Raw genomic sequence first — 19326 nt, 5'->3', positions numbered from 1 at the left:
TGTCTCTAACATGTAGGACAGTTATTTTTTAAACACCACCATCCCATCTTTATCTCACTTAATTCTGGGGACACCTGTGAAGAGGAAAAGCCACGATTCTGAGTTTCCAGGCAAGGTAATTGAGGTGAGCAGGTAAGCGATTGGCCAGAAAACAGGGACTCATCCTGTGTGCTGCATGTTCAACCTGCATGCTGCTTCCAGTGTATACTGGTGCTGGCTGGTGTGGTTTAGCTTGAGCTCTTATCTGACATAGGGCTGTGTGTCTGACACACTGACACAGTCAAACAGGGAGACTCTGCCACCCCCAGCAATTCTTTGCTTGAATAAATTACCTTCAGTCTGAGTCACCTAATGGATGAAACGCTTCAGATTTGAAGAGCTGAGGCCTCCTCCAAGCAGAGGAAACTGTTGGAGAACTCTTTCAAGTGCTGATCTAAAAATTCCCCTGGTAAACAGCCCTGGGATGGTAAATGGATTCTTTTTCTTGACTGGTGGAAGGTCTGCTCGCCCTCTCAGATAAGCTTGTACTTTTGAGCCACTCCTCTCCATGGCTCATTTCCTGCAGGGAAAGCAGTCAGCTTACTCTCCTCTCTGGACATTCCCGAAGCCACCCCCACTTTGATCTTGGAAAACACATTTGCTTGTAATTGCAGGAGGCAAAGAATCACGGTCAAGTCTTTTCTTTAACTAAGAAACAAGACAAAAAGCCCAAGTTCAATTGTGGCAAGGTAGCTTTAAGATGTATCTGAAGAAATGCTTCATAAAAGCTAGGTTGAACTAAATTCTACAGACTCTGCTCCTTATACACATGGCTTTATTGTCAGGGGCAGAAGCCCGCCAGCAAACTGTACTTAATTACAGTGCTTTGCCATGCTACAGAATGTGGGTCGGGGCCGGGCGCAGTGGCTCATGCCTATAATCCCAGCACTTTGGGAGGCCGAGACGGGCGGATCACGAGGTCAGGAGATCGAGACCATCCTGGCTAACATGGTGAAACCCTGTCTCTACTAAAAAATACAAAAAACTAGCCTGGCAAGGTGGCGGGCGCCTGTAGTCCTAGCTACTCGGGAGGCTGAGGCAGGAGAATGGCGTGAACCCGGGAGGCGGAGCTTGCAGTGAGCTGAGATCTGGCCACTGCACTCCAGTCTGGGCGACAGAGCAGATTCCATCTCAAAAAAAAAAAAAAAAAAAAAAAGAATGTTGGTTGGTTGGCCCTTGCTTTCCTATGCTAATATGACTTCCATAAGGTGTATCTTTCAATCGCATGTTTAAAGCTTAATTCAACTACAAGTGACAGCAATACAATTTTAGCTAGCTTGAACAAAATAGAATGATAGTGGAAGGGGGCCTGTCTTGGCTCAGGGGTAGGTTGTAAGGCGTTGCTGGGTCCAGAGGCTCCAAGTGCCACTGGGACCTCCTAGGGGTCTCCTTCCCTTCTTCTCTGTCAGGCTCTCCCCTCATGGTGCCAAGATGGCTGCTGTCTGCTGTAGGCTTTCATTCCATCCTCTTAAACATCTCAGTGGAAGAAAGTTCCTCTGACAGTCTCAGAAAGGTCCCAGAATGAAGTCTCATTGGTTGTGATGGGTCACGTCTATCGCCCCTGCTCACAGAACAGTCACTGTGGCTAGGAGTATGACTGTGGCCAGGCCCTGTCACATCACTAGGGACTGAGAGGTGGGGGTGAGGACCAAGGCATATTGGGGCTGTAATGCTGGGGATAGGAAAGATTTTGGTTTGTGGCCTCTCCTACCTCAGTACTTTTGGGAACTGTTACCCAAGTAGCTGTGACCCTCAGTGGAATGGTAACAGCTGGGTGGGCCTTTTCTTACGGGGATGGGGGGCGGGGGCGGGCACTGGCTTTGTGTTTAGTTTCAGTGCATCTTTGATGAATAGGCGTGTTGGTGGTTGGATGTCAGCCAGTCATGCATCATTGCTGGCAGCACAACCTCATTTATAGAAGGAAACGCTGATGTCACATCGAGTCTTCTGGGTTTAATACCCTTTGATGGTCACACACTCAACACAGATAGTCACAAAAAGGGCATCAGTCAGACTGGCAGGCCCTGAACCTGCCCATCAGAATCACCCGAGGGGTCTTTTAACATACGCTGCACCCAGGTAACAATGTTGTAAAACCTAAATTTGATCGGGTCATACCCTTGCTTAGAAAAATCTGTGGTATTTTACAGTTGAAAACAAAAATCCAGGCAGGGTGTTCTACACCTGTAGTCCCAACTACTTGAGAGGGGCAGGAGGATGCCTTGAGCCCAGGAGTTTGAAGCCACAGTGTGATATGATCATGCCTGTGAATAGCCACCATACTCCAGCCTGGGCCTCATAGCAGGACTCTGTCTCTTAGGAAAACAAAAACGCCATCGCTTCTCGGTCTTTCGGCTAAGAGCAAGTGAAAATGAAAACCCAAAAACCCCCCAAAAAACAGAAACACAAAATAAAGCAAACAAAAAGCCCTATACTATCCCATTCGCCCACCCTACCTCTGTTTTTTTCTCCCCTAGACAGTTAACTATATTAGTTTAATATATTTTAGCTGATGGAGGTATTCACTTCTATGACCAAGTAGTATGTACTGTGTGACGACTACTTGATTTTTTTCGTTTGGGTGACTATCTGTTGACATCCTGCTGTGGAAGATGAGGTTTTGTCTCTTTTCGCCCTCTGTCTCGTACTTTTCCCATCTCCTGTCCTCTCAACAGAATCCATGGTGGTCAGTATTTGATTACCTTATTGCAGCTAGGTAAATGCTATTCACAGTTGAGACATCTAGTAAACTATGATTATGTTTCCTTTTTGTGGTAGAATGCATTCTTTAATTATTTCTGACAAAGGGTGCATTGGAAATAAATTACTTGAGACTTAAGTAACCGTATGGGAAGAAAAGCCACCACACAGAACCAGGTTAAAAGGTTCACTTTTGAGATATGATTGATGGCCAAAGGAAGAGAAATGGCAAATAGAGAATAGCAGAGGGAGACAGGATTTCAGTGATGAACGAGCGCCAGAAAATCTTCTGCAAAGAAAGAAACAGGAAGTAATCTCCCCTTCCCCCCACCATGCCATGGTCTCCCATTGCTCATGGGATGAAGTTCAGATGCCTTTATATGGCCCAGGAGGCTTCCTGGCTCCAGCCCCTACCAGGCCAGCCTGTCCATGCTGGAGGGTCGAATGACACCCTTCTCTGTCTGGTGGAATCCCCTTTCTTCACGTCTGACTTCGGTTGAGTGGCCTTCTCAGCCGTGTGTCTGTTGCTCAATGTGTATACGTAGTCTTAGCACTGCTTGACTTTAATTGTTGCTCTGTCATTTCCCAGGTCTGTGACCTTGGGCAAGTTACCTTTCTTCTCCTTGCCTCTATTTCCTCGTGTGTAAAATGTGGATAACAACAATGGCACCTACCTGTTAGGATTGTTAGCGATTGCACAAATTGGTGGGGTTAAAGCCCTGACAGTAGTGCCTGCCACATAGCAGTCAGTCAGTCTGTGCCCTGTATCCATCCTTCTTTCTCCACAAAGGCAGTGTTGGTGGGTTGCCCTAAAGAGCTCTTGGCAGATCAGATGTCTTTAGCCGCTGGGCAGGGAACCTGAATGAGTGATTCAGGCACCAGAGTGATAGGGACTGGAGAGGAGGGTAACCCCTGCCTAAGGGGGCACCTTCTGCTCTACACCTAGCTATTTTTCTTTCTTTAAACTAAAAATTTGAGAATTCACTTTTTTTTTTTTTTTTAATGTGAATTTTCCCTGACATTTACTACACAGCATAGCAGCCAAATGCACTAAGCTGCTTTGGGGCCCAGTTCTCATTTAACAGAGTAGGCGTGGGGGATGATGTGACCTGCTGCAGGCCACATGCTGACCAATCTGGCCCTCAGTTTTTCTTAGTGGTGTGAATGTGGATAGCACTGGCACTGCCCACCACCAGGGAGGTGACCGTGAGGATGTGGTCATGCATGCGAGTGCATCTTGCAAAGCGGCTGCCTGCACAGTGTAACAGGTTATTATGTCCGCTGTGCCCTTGTCTCCGGGAAACTCCCTGGGTAGTTTTTAATAGGGTCTCGGGGTCTCTTTTTATGCCAGGAGGAAAAATTGTATACATTTATTGAGCACTGACTGTGTGCTCAATAAATGTTTTACATTTGTATTCTCCTTGATTCCTTCTAAAAGCCCTCCCTATAGGATGGAAAGTAATAATTTTATAGGTAATACAAATGGTTCATAGAGAAGGCCCTGCTTAGGGCCTTGCAGAAGGAACTTTAGTCAGCATCGAATCTGTGTTTCTGATTAAAATCCTGGGCTTTGACAGCATGCTGCTTCCCACTTGCTGGAAACCAAGTCCTATAGAAGCTCTGTGGGGCTTCTCTATTCCCTGGGCACTTCCCCCGAGAACAAGTCTGGTCTTGTTTTCTGCCTGTAGAAGCTGCAGCGGATGACCCTGAGCCTGGTCTGATAAGGGAGAAGGCAGAGGAAATCAGGATGATGATGATGGCACAGAACCAGGGGAAGGGGGGCAAAGCCTGTGTTGGATGTGGGATCCAGCCTCGGGAGCTGAGGCGCTCCCATGGGAGGTGGAACTTTTACCCTCATATTTTGGAATGCCGGCGGCATTTTCAAACCCATCTAGCAAGCCCGCAGCTTGGGATGACGGGACGCATTAGAACTGATCAGAGCCTCCTCTACCCCCATGAGACCCCTGCAATTGCATGTTTAGAAATAAAATTTTGGCTAGGTGCAGTGGCTCACGCCTGTAATCCCAGCACCTTGGGAGGCCTAGGCAGGTAGATTACTTGAGGCCAGGAGTTTGAGACCAGCCTGGACAACATGTGACACCTCATCTCTACTAAAAATATGGAAAAAAAAATTAGCTGGGCGTGGTGGCACACGCCTGTAGTTCCAGCTACTTGGGAGGCTGAGGCACAAGAATTGCTTGTACCTGGGAGGCAGAGGTTACAGTGAGCCGAGATCATGCCACTGCATTCCAGCCTGGGTGACAGAGTGAGACTGTCTCAAAAAAAAAAAAAAAAATAACATTTTTCTGATAGTTACTTGTGAGGCAGGCCTCTCTAGCCAATAGGACACATGTTTTACCTGCAGGTGGGTGTTGAGTCTCCAGCCCCATAGCTCGTGATCATGTGTTGTTCCTTTGGAGTATCCACTTCCCCTTTTCTTTTCTTTTCTTTTCTTTTTGTTTTGAGACGGGGTTGTTCAGGCTGGAATGCAGTGGTGTGATCTCGGCTCACTGTGGCCTCAACCTTCTGGGCTTAAGCGATCTTCCCGCCCTGGCCATAGGCACATGCCACCATGCCCAGCTAGTTTTTTTTTTTTTTTTTTTAAAGATGGAGTCTCACTCTGTTGCCCAGGCTGGAGTGCAGTGGCGCCATCTTGGCTCACTTGCAAGCTCTGCCTCCTGGGTTCATGCCATTCTCCTGCTTCAGCCTCCCAAGGAGCTGGAACGACAGGCGTCTGCCACCATGCCCGGCTAATTTTTTTGTATTTTTAGTGGAGACGGGGTTTCACCTTGTTAGCCAGGATGGTCTCGATCTCCTGACCTTGTGAACTGCCCGTGTCGGCCTCCCAAAGTGCTGGGATTACAGGTGTGAGCCACCGCACCTGGCCACTAGTTTTGTGTTTTATAGAGACAGGGTCTTACTATAGCCTGGTCTTGAACTCCTGGGCTCAAGCGATCCTCCCACCTGGGCCTCCCAAAGTGTTGGGAATACAGGTGTGAGCCACTGTGCCTGGCCATTTTCCTTTTTTTTTTTGAGACAGAGTTTAGCTCTTATTGTCCAGGATGGAGTGCAATGGAGTGATCTCGGCTCACTGCAACCTCTGCCTCCCAGGTTCAAGCTATTCTCCTGCCTCAGTCTCCTGAGGCTGAGGATTTCAGGCATGTGCCACCACGCCCGGCTAATTTTGTATTTTTAGCAGAGATGGGGTTTCTCTGTGTTGGTCAGACTGGTCTCGAACTCTTGACCTCAGGTGATCCAGCTGCCTTGGCCTCCCAAGGTGCTGGGATTACAGGCATGATCCACCGTGCCTGGCCTCATTTCCCGTTTTTTTAAACTTATGCATGTGTCCCTCCCTCCCCTAGGTGTGGCTTTGTCAGGCAGATGCCTGAGGGAGAGGTAGAGGGGATGTGGGGTTTGAGTCACTGACCTGATCCCTCCTAATAGGTCTTCCTAGACCTGAGACTAACTTATTTAACTTTTTTTTTTTTTTTCTCTCATACCTCTTGGATCTGGTTTCTTGACTTTTACAACATGATTAAGCCTTACACAATCCTCCTTTGCCTTCCTAACTCCTGTCAAGGTCCAAGTTACTAGTTGCTGTTGCCAGGATGGATGGCCACCCCTTATCTCTTGCCATTCCCCACATTCCAGACCTCCGGCCTCCTTCGGTTTCTTGCAAACACCATGCTGTTCCCATTCCCCTCTTATCTGGACACAGGCTCTGCTGCCTGCTTGGGACTCAGTATTTTCTTTCCCTCCCCCGAATTCCTATTCATGCTTTGGACTTTTGTTTAGATAGTACTCCTCTGGAAGTTTCCTGTGACTCTCCCTCTGATACATGGTCTGGTGCCATTCTTCCCTGCTGAGTTCCATGGCGCCTGGACCATTCCTACCTTGTCACTGACTTTTCTGGAATGGGCTGTAATACCTACCTCACCCACCAGGCTGTAAGTGCCCTGGAGACAGGGCCACGCCTAAGGCCCAGGACCAGGTCTGGCATGTGGTAAATAAATAAATAAATTTGCACTCAGTGTTTAACATTGACAGCATCATTTGGACTGAAGCTGCCAGAGGCGGCTGGACATTCTTCCCCAGAAAGATGTTTAGTCAGCATTGAATCCATGTCTCTGATTAAAATCCTGAGCTTTGACAACATGCTGTTCAGAGGTCCTGGACAAAGCTTTTTAATCTATACCATACTATCCAATATAGTAGTTGTTAGCCATGTTAATTAAAAAATTTTAAATATAGTGAATGAATTATTATTATTATTTTTGAGACAGTGTCTCACTCTGTCACCCAGGCTGGAGTGCGGTGGCATGATCTCGGCTCACTGCAAGCTCTGCCTCCTGATTCAAATGATTGGCCTGCCTCAGCCTCCTGAGTAGCTGGGATTACAGGTGCCCCCCCACTGTGCCCGACTAATTTTTGTATTTTTGGCAGAGACAGGCTTAATTTCTAAAGGGTCCATCCTACCGATATCTCCCCACAGTGCACAACATGCTGTGCACATACACAGTAGGTGCTCAGAAACTTTGCGTTGTTGCTCACTAAACTTTTTTTTTTTTTGAGACAGAGTTGTGCTTTGTCACCCAGGCTGGAGTGCAGGGGCATGATCTCTGCTCACCACAAGCTCTGTCTCCTGGGTTCAAGAGATTCTTGTGCCCCAGCCTCCTGAGTGGTTGGGACTACAGGTGCCTGACACCATGCCTGGCTAATTTTTGTATTTTTAGTAGAGATGGGGTTTTGCCATGTTGGCCAGGCTGGTATCCAACTCCTGACCTCAAGTGATCCGCCTCCCTAGGCCTCCCAAAGTGCTGGGATTACAGGCTTGAGCTAACACGCCCGACCTGATTAAAATTAAATAAACTAAAAACTCCTTTCCTCAGTCACACCAGCCAGTTCCAAGCGCTTGGTAGCCACACGTGGTTGGTGGCCGCCGCACTGCACGGTGCAGAGCACGGGACGTTTCCGCCATGGCAGGAAGCTCTTTTGGGCGGTGCTGCTCTAGACACTGTCTTACAAAGGTGCTACTTTAGAGGTCTGTATGTTGGGTAAAGTCCTTTGTTGGTGTTTTTGTCTAGGTCCAGTAGGTGTTTGCAGATCCCTTCTTAAGCCTGAACTGTGTTTCCTCGGTTTCCCCTGGCTGCAGGATGCTCGTCAGAAGTTCCGCTCTGTTCTGGTTGAAGCAACGGTGAAACTGGACGAACTGGTGAAGAAAATTGGAAAAGCTGTGGAAGACTCCAAGCCCTACTGGGAGGCACGGAGGGTGGCGAGGCAGGTAAGATAGCCCCATAGATGTCTCCACTCCCTCAAGCCTCCCTACCCCTCAGTTTTGAGGGTGCCTTTGACTCTGTATCTCCTGCTGAAGGCTAGGAGCTTGAGTCCTATATGTCTTATCTGCAGTGACCCACCCCACCGCAGTCTGCTTCATTTCAGTGCTCGACACTATTAATAGGGTGTGAGTGCTGGCATTTGGATGACCCTGCAAGTGGGTGCTCCCTGAGCTGGGGCTGGGTGTGCTTACGGGGACATGTCCAGAACGTGTTCCTCCTCTGCTCCTCTGTTCCTAATGACAACCTGTCAGGCAGCGGTAGGAAGATGCGCTTCCTCCCTCACGTTCGCCTCACTCTTGGAAGTGTTTAGCCTTCTGCTTCTCTTGAAACATTGGTTCTTTCTCTCTCTCTCTCTCTCTCTTTCTTTTTTTTTTCCCTTTTTAAGATTTGGTAGGTGATTTCTTATACACTCCTTAGCAGATTCACAGGCCATTGTCCTGCTGAAACTTTCGTTCTTTGTCCTGAAAGCCCAAATAAGAAGCGGTGAAACACTGGAAGGGGAGTGGCGGAGGGGAGCTGTGATCAGGCGATTGCTGGGGGCTGCGTGGTAATGGGTTCTGGTTTAGGAGTTGGTCTTCCTTTGGCTGCTGTGTGACGTGATGTGCCACTTGTGTCGATACCCACGCCCTGTGAACGGGGAAGGTAAAGAGCCCCCAATAGTTACTGGTACCTGCCGTGTGGCAGGCCCTGGGCTGGGGGCTCTATTCACCTTCCTCAGCCCGCTTGGGCTTCCCAATTAGAGAGCTAATGTGAATCACCAACCCTGTGATGCCTCTTGAGATGAGAGTTCAGATTTCCCAAAAAGATCTAAGCAGTTTGTCCAAATTGTAGTTCACTAGCGAATGACCCATTGCTGTCCCTGTGGTGTGTTTATGACACGACAGAAGATGCTGCCTTCAAAAGTGTCCACTTGTAAGAAGATGTTTAGTGAGGCTGGGCATGGTGGCTCATGCCCGTAATCCCAGCACTCCGGGAAGCTGATCACTTGGTGGGCAGATCACTTGAGGTCAGGAGTTCGGGATCAGCCTGGCCAACATGTTGAAACCCCTCTCTTCTAAACATACAACAATTAACCAGGTGTGGTGGTGGGCACCTGTAATCCCAGCTACTCGGGAGGCAGAGGCATGAGAATCGCTTGAACCTAGGAGATGGAAGTTGCAGTGAGCTGAGATTGTGCCACTGCACTCCAGCCTGGGCGACAGAGCACAAGTATGTCTCAGAAAAAAAAAAAAAAAAAAAAGAAAAAATTAGCAACAACAACGCAAAGTTTCTGAGCACCTACTGTGTATGTGCACAGCATGTTGTGTACTGTAGGGGAGATATCAGTAGGATGGACCCTTTGGAAATTAAGTCCCAGAAATCTAGGAATATATTAAGATAGACCCATAGAGAATGAGGCCAGGACTTAATCATTCCTCTTCTTTTCCCTATCTCCATGCATCTCTCAAATTTCTCTTCAAGGGAGCCCCTTGTTGCTTTGGGAGTTCTACCAGGATCCTATCTGTGTGTTTGGGTTTTGTGCTCCGAACCCTGAGCTGAAGTTTCTGGTTGGACCTTGCCAGATATGTTGCCTTTATTCCTAGACAGAGTGGCTGCCTGAAACCCTTCTTCCTTCCCTGGCCTGGTGCACTGGACTGTACACTTCAAAGTTCTGATGGCTTGTTGGTCTGTACAAGCCTTGAGCAGCAGCCACTCCCTTTCTCCACTTCCAGCTGGGCCCCGCCCAGGCTTCTAGCGTTCCCGGGAGAAGAAACCCTTCTCTAAAAAGGACTTTCCAATTCCCACAGATTCCAGCACCCTGAGGCATTCCCCCTCCAAAGTGTCCATGTTGCATCAATCTTTGAGATGCCCCCCAAGTTGAGGATGTGTCCTACCCACTGTAGGCCGAGGTTATATCATTCTTGACCTGAAACAGAAGTATGGAGGGTTCAGGTTAGGTTTGAGGAGAAGCTTCTAAGGATTTAATTTAAACATTGGATAAATATTGAGGAATTCAGAAAATCTCCTTTCCTGAAAGTCTTTAACACGGGGATTTATGGTTCTGTGATGCCATTTAGCCCACGCGTGTCTATTAAAAGCAGGCCATGTGCCCATGCTGCAGAATGATTGAAGGATGGTCTGTTAAAGCATCCTGCTGGAGTCGCGGAAGCGGCTTCTCTACCTTAAGTTTCCCTTGCCTGGTCCCCGAGTTCAGGTGTGGGGGCAGAGATGGCTCTCCGGGACTTTGTGTCGAGGCTGGTCCTTTGATTCAGGTCGCTCCCTTGGCTGTGCTCATGTGAAACGTGCTCCCACCTCAGGTCTTTGGACTTGCCTTTTCCTCTGTTTGGTGGTGTCCTAACCCTGGTATTTTCATAGCGCAATTCCTCATCTCCTTCAGGTTTCTGCTCAAATGTCCCTTTATCCATGAGGCCTTCTCAGGCTAACATTTAAAATGGTAATTCCCAGCCCACCATCCCTGCCAGCCCCAGCCCCCATGCCTTGCTTCCCTTTTTCCCTCTGGGCCTTCTCCCCATCTGACCTGTTATAATTTACTTGTTTACAGTAAGTGAAGCTCCACAAGGGCAGAGAGTTTCATTCATTTGGCTCCTTACCAGGTCTGCAATGCCAGTATACAGAAGGTGCTCAAATAGTGTATAAATCAATAAATGAACAAACTAATGAATGATGTTGGGGGAGCCACCAACAGACCAGAGGTTCCTCCCCTGCCCTCCCTTGAAGTCATGAGCTTTTCCTCTCTGTTGCTCCTTTACTTACAGCCTCTTTCCTACCCGGTAGCTAGGTAAGCAGATGGAGAGTGGCATGACTGGCAAATCCAGCCTTGTCTGGGTTGGGTTCATTCAAATCCCATTTAGCAGGTGGGTCCCCAGCTGGCTGTGACACATCCTGAAGCGGATTTCACACCACTCCCTGTTCTTCTGCACCCCAAATCTTCTTTGATGGCAAAAGAGGTAGGAGGGAGCTGGCTGGGAGGCTCCTAGTCTGTTGGGAAGCAGTGGATGGTGGCTCCTCTCCATCTCTTCATCCCTTCTCTTGGCCAGTGAGGACAATAGGACAATTACTGAGTCCCTTGGGCAAGGCACTGAGTCATCTGGTCGAATCAGATGATGCCCAGGTCCTGGGGATGAGTGAGTCACTCTTAATGGGCAGAGCCGAAGATGAAGATGAATGTTGAGAGCGTCCTGCCTGGCTTTATGCCTGCAAGCCCTCCCCGTAATCTCCTTCCTTCTTGCAGGTGGGCAGGAAGAAGCAGGGTAGAAAAGGTTAGATTCCTAACCTAACTCCTACCCCTCAACCCCAAGGGACCTTGTTGGTTAATAGCGAAGGAACTGGAAGGATGTTCAAAGGCTGAGGCAGGGCATGGATGTCACATTTCATCTCTGGAGGACGGGCTGCTCAGGCCAGATGGATGAGCTTGTTTGTGTGCGAATGTTCCTCTCACCTTCCTGATGGTGAGGGGGGCGATGTCCACCTCCAGCTGCTGCCAAGTGGGGCTTCCTGTTTTCTTCCTCTGTTCTTGTCCCCACCCCCTTCCTTTTTATATTTACAAACCTCTCTGGCTATGTACAGCAGGGAATGGTGCCTGAGAGACTCCTTCAGATAGCAGTTCCTTCTACTTCAACTCAGGAGGCTCTGCATCCTCAGGGTCCCTGCGTCCTCGTTCATGAAATGCTGGCAGTCAAGGGAACAGCCGTGCCTATCTCATGAGGTTGGCCTTAGGATTTAAGTGAGATAGTGTGTTTGACAGCAGAATCCCAGCATGAGCTTGGGTTTCGGCTTCATTAAAAAAGTAGAATTTATTATAGAAAATTTAGAAAATAGACAAAAAGAAGAAAATAAGTCCCAGTACCTTCTCTTACTATTTATATCCCATTTTTTAAGAAAAGAAATCATGATAATTACATGGTAGTCATGTGTCAATGCATTTTCTACTTTTGATGGTTACATCATTATTATGTGAGAGACAGTCCTTATTTGTAGGAAATAGCAACTACAAAAAGTATTTGGGGGGTGATGGAGCATCAGGTCCTCACTCAAATGGTTGAATGCAAGAAGTTATCTGTACTGCACCTTTTCTTAACTTTGTGAATATTTTGAAATAAAAGTACGTATGCTATTTGGAGAAAAATAAGATAGTATAATGGTGATTTTATGTGTCTGAAATATCCATGTCTATCTATTCAGCATCTCAATTGAGGGTACTTGAAAGGGAAAAACCTCCTACACTTGATTTTCTGTGAAGAGTTTACAAAGATTGGTAATTTCAGCCTGGGAAACATAGTGAGATCTTGTCTCTATATGAAATAAAAAAAAAATTATAAAATTAGCTGGATATAGTGATATGTGCCTGTGGTCCCAGCCCTCAGGAGGCTGAAGCAGGGGGATTGCTTGAGCACAGAAGTTCAAGACTGCAGTGAGCCATGATGCCTCTTGTCCTCCAGCCTGGGTGACAGAGCAAGACCCTGACTTAAAAAAAAAAAAAAAAAAAATCTCATGTTGGGCTGGTAGAAATTGTACCGGTTCATTAAAAATTTGCATCAATTTTTACTTTTCCTGATATGAGCTCATTTTCCAGCCAATGAGTCAGATCCAGTTCTGTGATCTTGAAAACCAAGTCCAAATTCTGCCAAGCAGAGGTGGAACATTATGTGTGTTTTCTATGCCAGGTTGGGGGCAGGGCACTGGCTTTGATTTGAGAGTTTTTGTCCTTGAGCCCAAGCTTGTTTTTAAGCTTTGGCATATCTGCTTTGACATATCTGCCAGCCCATCTGGCCTTCAGCATGTGATGGGGGAGCCGTCTGATGAGGGCAGAGCCCGTGTGACTCAGTGACGCTGAAAAGCAGGGTGTATCTTGCTTACCTGGCTCCCTGGGTGCTGACTGGTCTAACGGTGGCTTTGGACCTGTCATTTTATCGCTGTCAGTCCCAACCCTTATTTTCTCCTCTTTAAGAAAATTGTGGTAAGGTACATACAACACAAAATATACCATTTTTACTCTTCTTTTTTGCCTCTCCCCCATTTTAACCGTTCTTAAGAATGGCATTAAGACATTCACACTGTGGATGCACATTCACTTGCTGTGCAGCGCTCACCACCATCCACCTCTAGAACCCTTGCATCTTCCCAGACGGAAACTCTGTACCCGTTCAACACTAACTCTCCATTCCCCGCCTCTCCCAAGCTCAGGCAACCACCACTTCTGTTTTCTAGTTCTGTGAATTTCACTACCCTAGCTACCTCATGTAAGTATTGAGGAATCATATAGTATTTGTCATTTCGTTACCGGCTTATTTCACTTAGCATAATGTCCTCAACATTCATCCATGTTACAGCATGTGACAGAATTTCCTTTCACTGAATGTATATACCGCATTTTATTTATCCATTCATCCATGGACGTTGGACAACCCTTGTTATTTTTGAATGGTTGGAATGTGTCAGAAGAGAGCAGAGCACTTTGCAAACTTGATGGGTAGCATAAATGCAAAATAGTGGGGGTTATTTAGTGCTGAAAGTTGCCTGTTTTGTGCCTATGGGGCCATATAAGGCCATGTCTTACATATAACCTCCTTTAGAAAAGGAGATGTCCTTTTCCAAAGGAGAGGAAAAGCATTTGAAACTTGTAGAGTGACTTGTAGGCTCACCTCTTAAAGGCTGTGGGACCTTTGGCAGGTTACCTAATCTCTGTGCCTCAATTTTTTTTCATCCATAAAATGGAGTTGGCTGGTTGAGAGACCTCAGGCCTGTAATCTCAGCACTTTGGGAGGCCAAGGCAGGAGGAATGCTTGAAGCCAAGAGTTCGAGGCCAGCCTAGGCAATGTAGTGAGACCCCCATCTCTACAAAAAGTAGCCAGGCATGGTGGTGCATGCCTGTATTCCTGGCTATTCAGGAGGCAGAGGCAGGAGGGTTGCTTGAGCCCAGGAGTTCCAGAATGCAGTGAGCTATGATTGTGTCACTGCATTCCATCCTGGAGGACAGGGTGAGACCCTGTCTCTTAAAAAGAAAGAAAAGTTGTATATCAGTTAGCTTTTGCTATGAAACAAACCACCCTAAAACTTAATGGCTTAAGACAGTTATTTAGCTTATGGTTTTGTTGGCCAGCTTTTCTGATCTTGGGCTTAGAGCTGATCTCTCACATTTATAATCAGTTGGTGGTTTAGCAGGGGGCTGGCTGATCTTGGCCTTATCTATCAAGCAGTTGGTTGGTGGTCAGCTAGGGTAGCAGGGGTGACTGGGCCACATGTATCTTTCATCCACCAGGCTAGCCTGGTCATTTTCATACAGTGTTGAGATTCCAGGAACAAAAAGGGTGAACCCTTTTCAAGCCTCTGCTTGTTTCATGTTTATTAACATCTTATGAGCTAAAGTCAGTCATGGGGCCAGTCCAAATTCACGAGTTGGGAACGATAAACTCTACCTGCAAAGTATTCTAGCTACTTTTGCAATTAACTATAGCGATTGAATTAGTACGTGTAAAGCATTTGGATCCAACAAATGTAAGATTATCCCAGATGTATTTTTCTACCAAATGTTGAGTATCTGGTGAATCTGCTGCCTCGTAATAAAAAAAAGATCACCACCACAAAGAACCTATTGGTAGAAGAGGAAACAAGCCTCTCCTGGCTGGAAGGGGGCTATGGAAGATAGAGAGATTGTGCCAGGTGTATAAGAGTGAGCCCAGGTAGGTTGAGTGCATAGTGAGTTATTTGTGAGGACAGAATGTGCTGGAGGATCGAAAATGATGAGGGAGGGAGTAGCTGACTTACCTTTTGACTGATCAAAAGCACTCTATGCTCAAAGGGATAGTGTGGCATGGGCCTTGAATGGATGGAGAATCATGTTTCGAATGAAATGAAATGGGTCAAGCGTATCAATTAATCTTCTGAACTATTATGTTAATCCTAGAAGAACAGAGTATTATAGTGGTCCTTTATTGGGAAATTCTAGGCATTGATTTTGTTTGTAAAAAACCTTCCATGACCAGGAGTGGTGGCTCATGCCTGTAATCCTGGCACTTTGGGAGATTGAGGTGGGAGGATTGCTTGAGCCCAGGAGTTCAAGAGCACCCTGAGCAACATGGTGAGACACCATTTCTTTAAAAAAAAAAAGCAGACATGGTGGTGCTTGCTTGTGGTCCTAGCTACTTAGGAGGCTGAGGCAGAAGGATTGCGTGAGCCTGAGAAGTCAAGGTTGCATGGAGCTGTGATTGCACCACTGCACTCCAGTCTGGGTGAAAGGGTGAGACCCTGTCTCAAAAAAAAAAAAAAAAAGGAAAACCATTTCATAAGTGGAGAATGAGAGGATGAGAGCCTGGAGAGGCTGATGTTCTGCAAAGGTGGGATATAAACTCAAGGATATGTCAAATGTAGGTTATTACTTCACGTGTCTGGGTGGGGATTTAAAAAAATTTATTATTTTCTTTTCTTCAGTAGCTATTGACTGAGCACCTATTGTATGCCAGGTGTTGTTGTAGCCACTTGTTGACTTATCAAGCGTAGAACAAAGATCCTGTCCTTATGGAGCTGACATTCCCCTCATGGCAGTCTTATAAAAGGGTGTGGGATGGGCTGGTTTGAGCAAAAGTAGAATCTTTGTTACTGACCTGGATAGGGGTGTGTGTGTGTGTGTGTGTGTGTATATACACACACCCCTACATATATATATATATGTATATAGATGACTTCTCCATTTGAGATATGGAGTGAGACTATGGGAGGATTATAGCAGGCCAGAGGATTGGCAAAGAAAAGCATCTCCCCTTTGTCTGCGCTGGCCATTGTGGAGTACACAGTTGGTCTGTATCCTCCACGAACCCCATCTACATGAAGGTGGTGCTATGGCAGAGGTAAATAGAATCAATTCTCATTATCTGTGGTAGTCATATTCTATAAAGTTGCCAAAGACACTGAATTGGCAAGTACCAAGGTTTTGCGCCTAGGGGAAATAGAGGGGTAGGTTCCTAAGAGCCTCTGGTCACAACATTTTTGTCAGCCAATCAATACATAACTTTGTTATATGTGTGTTTCTGTTTAAAGACCCTTTATTTAGTATGTTTCTTATAATCAATTATATGCAATATGTCTTGATAATAAAACACTAGCTGCAAAGGGTTGAATGTTCTCCTGACTCTGGGTGATGTGACTCTAAACTTCTTTGGCTTTTAGCCTCATGATGATGCTGTCCACTCTGCTTTTTTAATCTGTCGTGACCTCGCAGGCTTAGTGCCAGATGGAATCCACAAATCCAGCCGCACTTTCATCTTTTCCATAGCTTCATCATGCACAACGGATGTTACTTTAGCACTTAACTAGAGTGAACTCATGTTCAGATTGGCAAATTTCCTCTTCCTTTTTCTGCATGTGTCGTTTTGTTGACTCATTAACACTGAACTCACAGCCAACAGTGGTATAACTTCTGCCTGAACGAAGCTCGTCTAATGCAAGTATTTTCTCCATAAGGCACATCACAGCCTTCTTGTACTTAGGAGCACTAGAAAGCACTTAATTGCTATACTTGGAGGCCAGTTTATAGAGAAAAATCATCAACACAAAGCACAAAAATGTCAAAAACACAGCACTAAAAGGACCGAGGAAAGGACACTTGTTTTCAGTATGAGAGCCGAAACAAGAAGGCAGAGTAGCTTCGTGTTGGACGTCAGCTAGAAACGTATGTATCAGGTGGCTCATTTTTTCACACTCTGCTTGTGGGTGGATGGCCCCAAGAGCACTGCAAGTGTTGATTTTGGAGTTACAAATAAAGCTTAGTAAGTAGGTAAATTCAAAAATATGAGGACTGACTGTATTTGCCAAGAGCCACACGGAGAGGCTTATTTGTTAGTGCGCTGAACCGTGTGGCTCTGATGTAGATGGCAAAGGGAAGAAGCCAGGGAGTGTGTCACTGTGTGTGTGTATTGGCGGGGGATGCTGCCCATTAGGAAGGCTTGAGGGGAAAGGCACACTGCATACTCCGAAGCACAAGAGGGAGGCTGGCTGGTAAAGACAGAAGAGCGGAGATCTGAGGGAAGGGGTCGGTGTGGATATGAACGTGGGTAAGGAAGCCAGAGCCTTGGAAAGAGAGGCTTTTAGGACTAAAGGCAGTTTTTGAGCTCATTCATGCAGTTATTTCCCTGCGCGCCCTTGCCTCTTCTGGGCTGGGGTAACTGAGAAGCTCTTGTTCCAAGAATCTGGAATCCTTGGGACCTTTCCCTTCATGTTGCCCTGTTCCTGCTAGGACTTCAGCGTGGCTTTGTCATGCCTTCCTTCTTCCCAGTCACTTTCATTTCTACAGAGCCACTTGCCTGCCTGGGGGCACTTCTTGCCGCGGGACTTTGGGTGAGGAGGTCTGGCTCAGTGACGTTCATCCCTGTGGCCCTGGTCACGTTCCCCCTGGGTGGCCACAGGCCAGTTCCTGGGAACTGCGTCATTCCTGCTGCCCAAAGTAAGGGCACGTAGTGGAATGACGGGGCATCTGTCTCAAAGCAGAGTTCCTGGAGATATATGGCAAGAACGGAGCGTGGACTCTTAACTCTCTCTTGCCTGAAAGATGGCATCCTGCCTGACGGTCTTGGCTGAAGATTCTGGGAAAGAAGCAGCTGCACTTTGGAAGCTTGGAATCTTGAATTAGGACGGGGTCAGGAGGGAGATGAGCGGCAGCTTTTGACCCAGGTCAAAGGCTCCCGACACAGAGAAGTAGATTTTTGGGCTTCTGCCAGAAGGGTTGCACCTCCTGCTTGGCTGGCTCTGCCTCAGGCATCTGGGGCTGGAACAGGGACAGTGTTGCTGATCTTGAGTTTTTCTTTTTGTTTCTTTTTTTCCTTTTTTTTTTTTTTTGAGACAGTTTCGCTGTTGTTGCGCAGGCTGGAGTGCGATGGCACGATCTTGGCTCACCGCAGCCCCTGCCTCCTGGGTTCAAGCAATTCTCTCGCCTCAGCCTCCTGAGTAGCTGGGATTAGGGGCATGCGCCACCACGCCCAGCTAATTTTGTATTTTTAGTAGAGACAAGGTTTCTCCACGTTGGTCAGGCTGGTCTCAAACTCTCGACCTCAGGTGATCCGCCCGCCTTGGCCTCCCAAAGTGCTGGGATTACAGGTGTGAGCCACCACGCCTGGCCTAGGTTTTCTTTTCTGGTGGTGCCATGGGCCACTTGCATTCCACCCCATTCCGTCTGGCAGGTGGCAGGAAGCCCGCATGGGGGACTGTTTGCAGGCAGGTCTTAGCCAGGAAGCATTGTGCTGGAGGAGCTGCTCTCTATCACCTTGTCATTTGGGAGGTTTGTCATGGGCAACTCCCTTTTTCTTGTCTCCTTTGCTATTCACAGAGGCATGGCTGAGCCCCAGTTGGTGCTGCCGGGCAGGCAGTGTTCTTTCTGAAGCTAACAGGTGTGGTTTGTCACCGCAGCGTAGTGGTTAGAGGGGAAACAGGGTGTGGAGTTGGGTTCCCTGAAACCACGATGCTCTTCAGATGTTTCCTTCTTTCTTCTCAACTGTACCCTGCTTTCAGTAAAATGATTGCATGGACGTGGTTAGCCCCTTCCCCTCTGTAAACCACAGGCATTCCCTGGCAAGAGTGGTAGAGTGATTAATTTTTCAGTTAAAGGAAATCAGACCATAGGTTATATTTCTGCTACGAGTTTCGTTGACACAGGCTGGCCTTTTTATGTTGCTTGGCAACGAGGTTTGGGCCCCTGGCCAGATGGCTGTGCAGTCTTGGTGCACCTTCTGTTCCTTTCCTGACTCAGAGGATGCCCCTGCTTTCCTTCCTTTCTTTTCCACTTCTTCCCCAGCCCTCCCAGTTGTGACTTCTATGAAAATCTACCCTGAAGAATCTGATGAAATTATTCATGCTGAGAAGTAAATGACTGATAAGACTTAGAGATTTATGGTCTCTGGGCCTTCAAGTGGTTCTGACTTACAGATATTCCCATAGCTTAGAATACCCTGCGTCCAACCTGGTGGGACTGCATATTCCCAACTTGGGGTTCGTCATGCTGCAGGAACCTCTCCACGTGTGAGAGACAGAACACCACCCTTTACACCAAGTGGGAAACGCTTGGAAGTGCAGGCTGCAGGTGGAGTTTTCATTTCTACACAGTGGGATGACCTTGTGGAGTTTAAGCCAGAAGTAAGATTGGCAGATAGAACACAGGAATTTCAGTTAAATTTCAGATTATTTTTTAAAGTATAAATTTGTTCTATGCCGTATTTGGTACATAAGCTAAAAAAACTGTTTACCTGAAATTCAGATTTAACTGGAA

General features: G+C 47.0%; 1 protein-coding gene across 1 annotated transcript in view; it reads left to right on the top strand.

Annotated features, from left to right (window-relative positions):
* SH3BP5 (SH3 domain binding protein 5) overlaps positions 1-19326 on the top strand; it is a 76443-nt gene that overhangs the window by 21508 nt on the left and 35609 nt on the right. The window contains exon 3 of the mRNA XM_008009177.3: positions 7892-8020. Coding sequence (XP_008007368.2) covers positions 7892-8020 — 129 coding nt within the window. The remainder of the gene's footprint in view (positions 1-7891; positions 8021-19326) is intronic.

This window comes from Chlorocebus sabaeus, chromosome 15 (assembly GCF_047675955.1).
Source record: "Chlorocebus sabaeus isolate Y175 chromosome 15, mChlSab1.0.hap1, whole genome shotgun sequence".
Taxonomy (NCBI): domain Eukaryota; kingdom Metazoa; phylum Chordata; class Mammalia; order Primates; family Cercopithecidae; genus Chlorocebus; species Chlorocebus sabaeus.
Note: the sequence above shows the minus strand (reverse complement) of the source record. Positions and strands in the feature narration are given on the sequence as shown.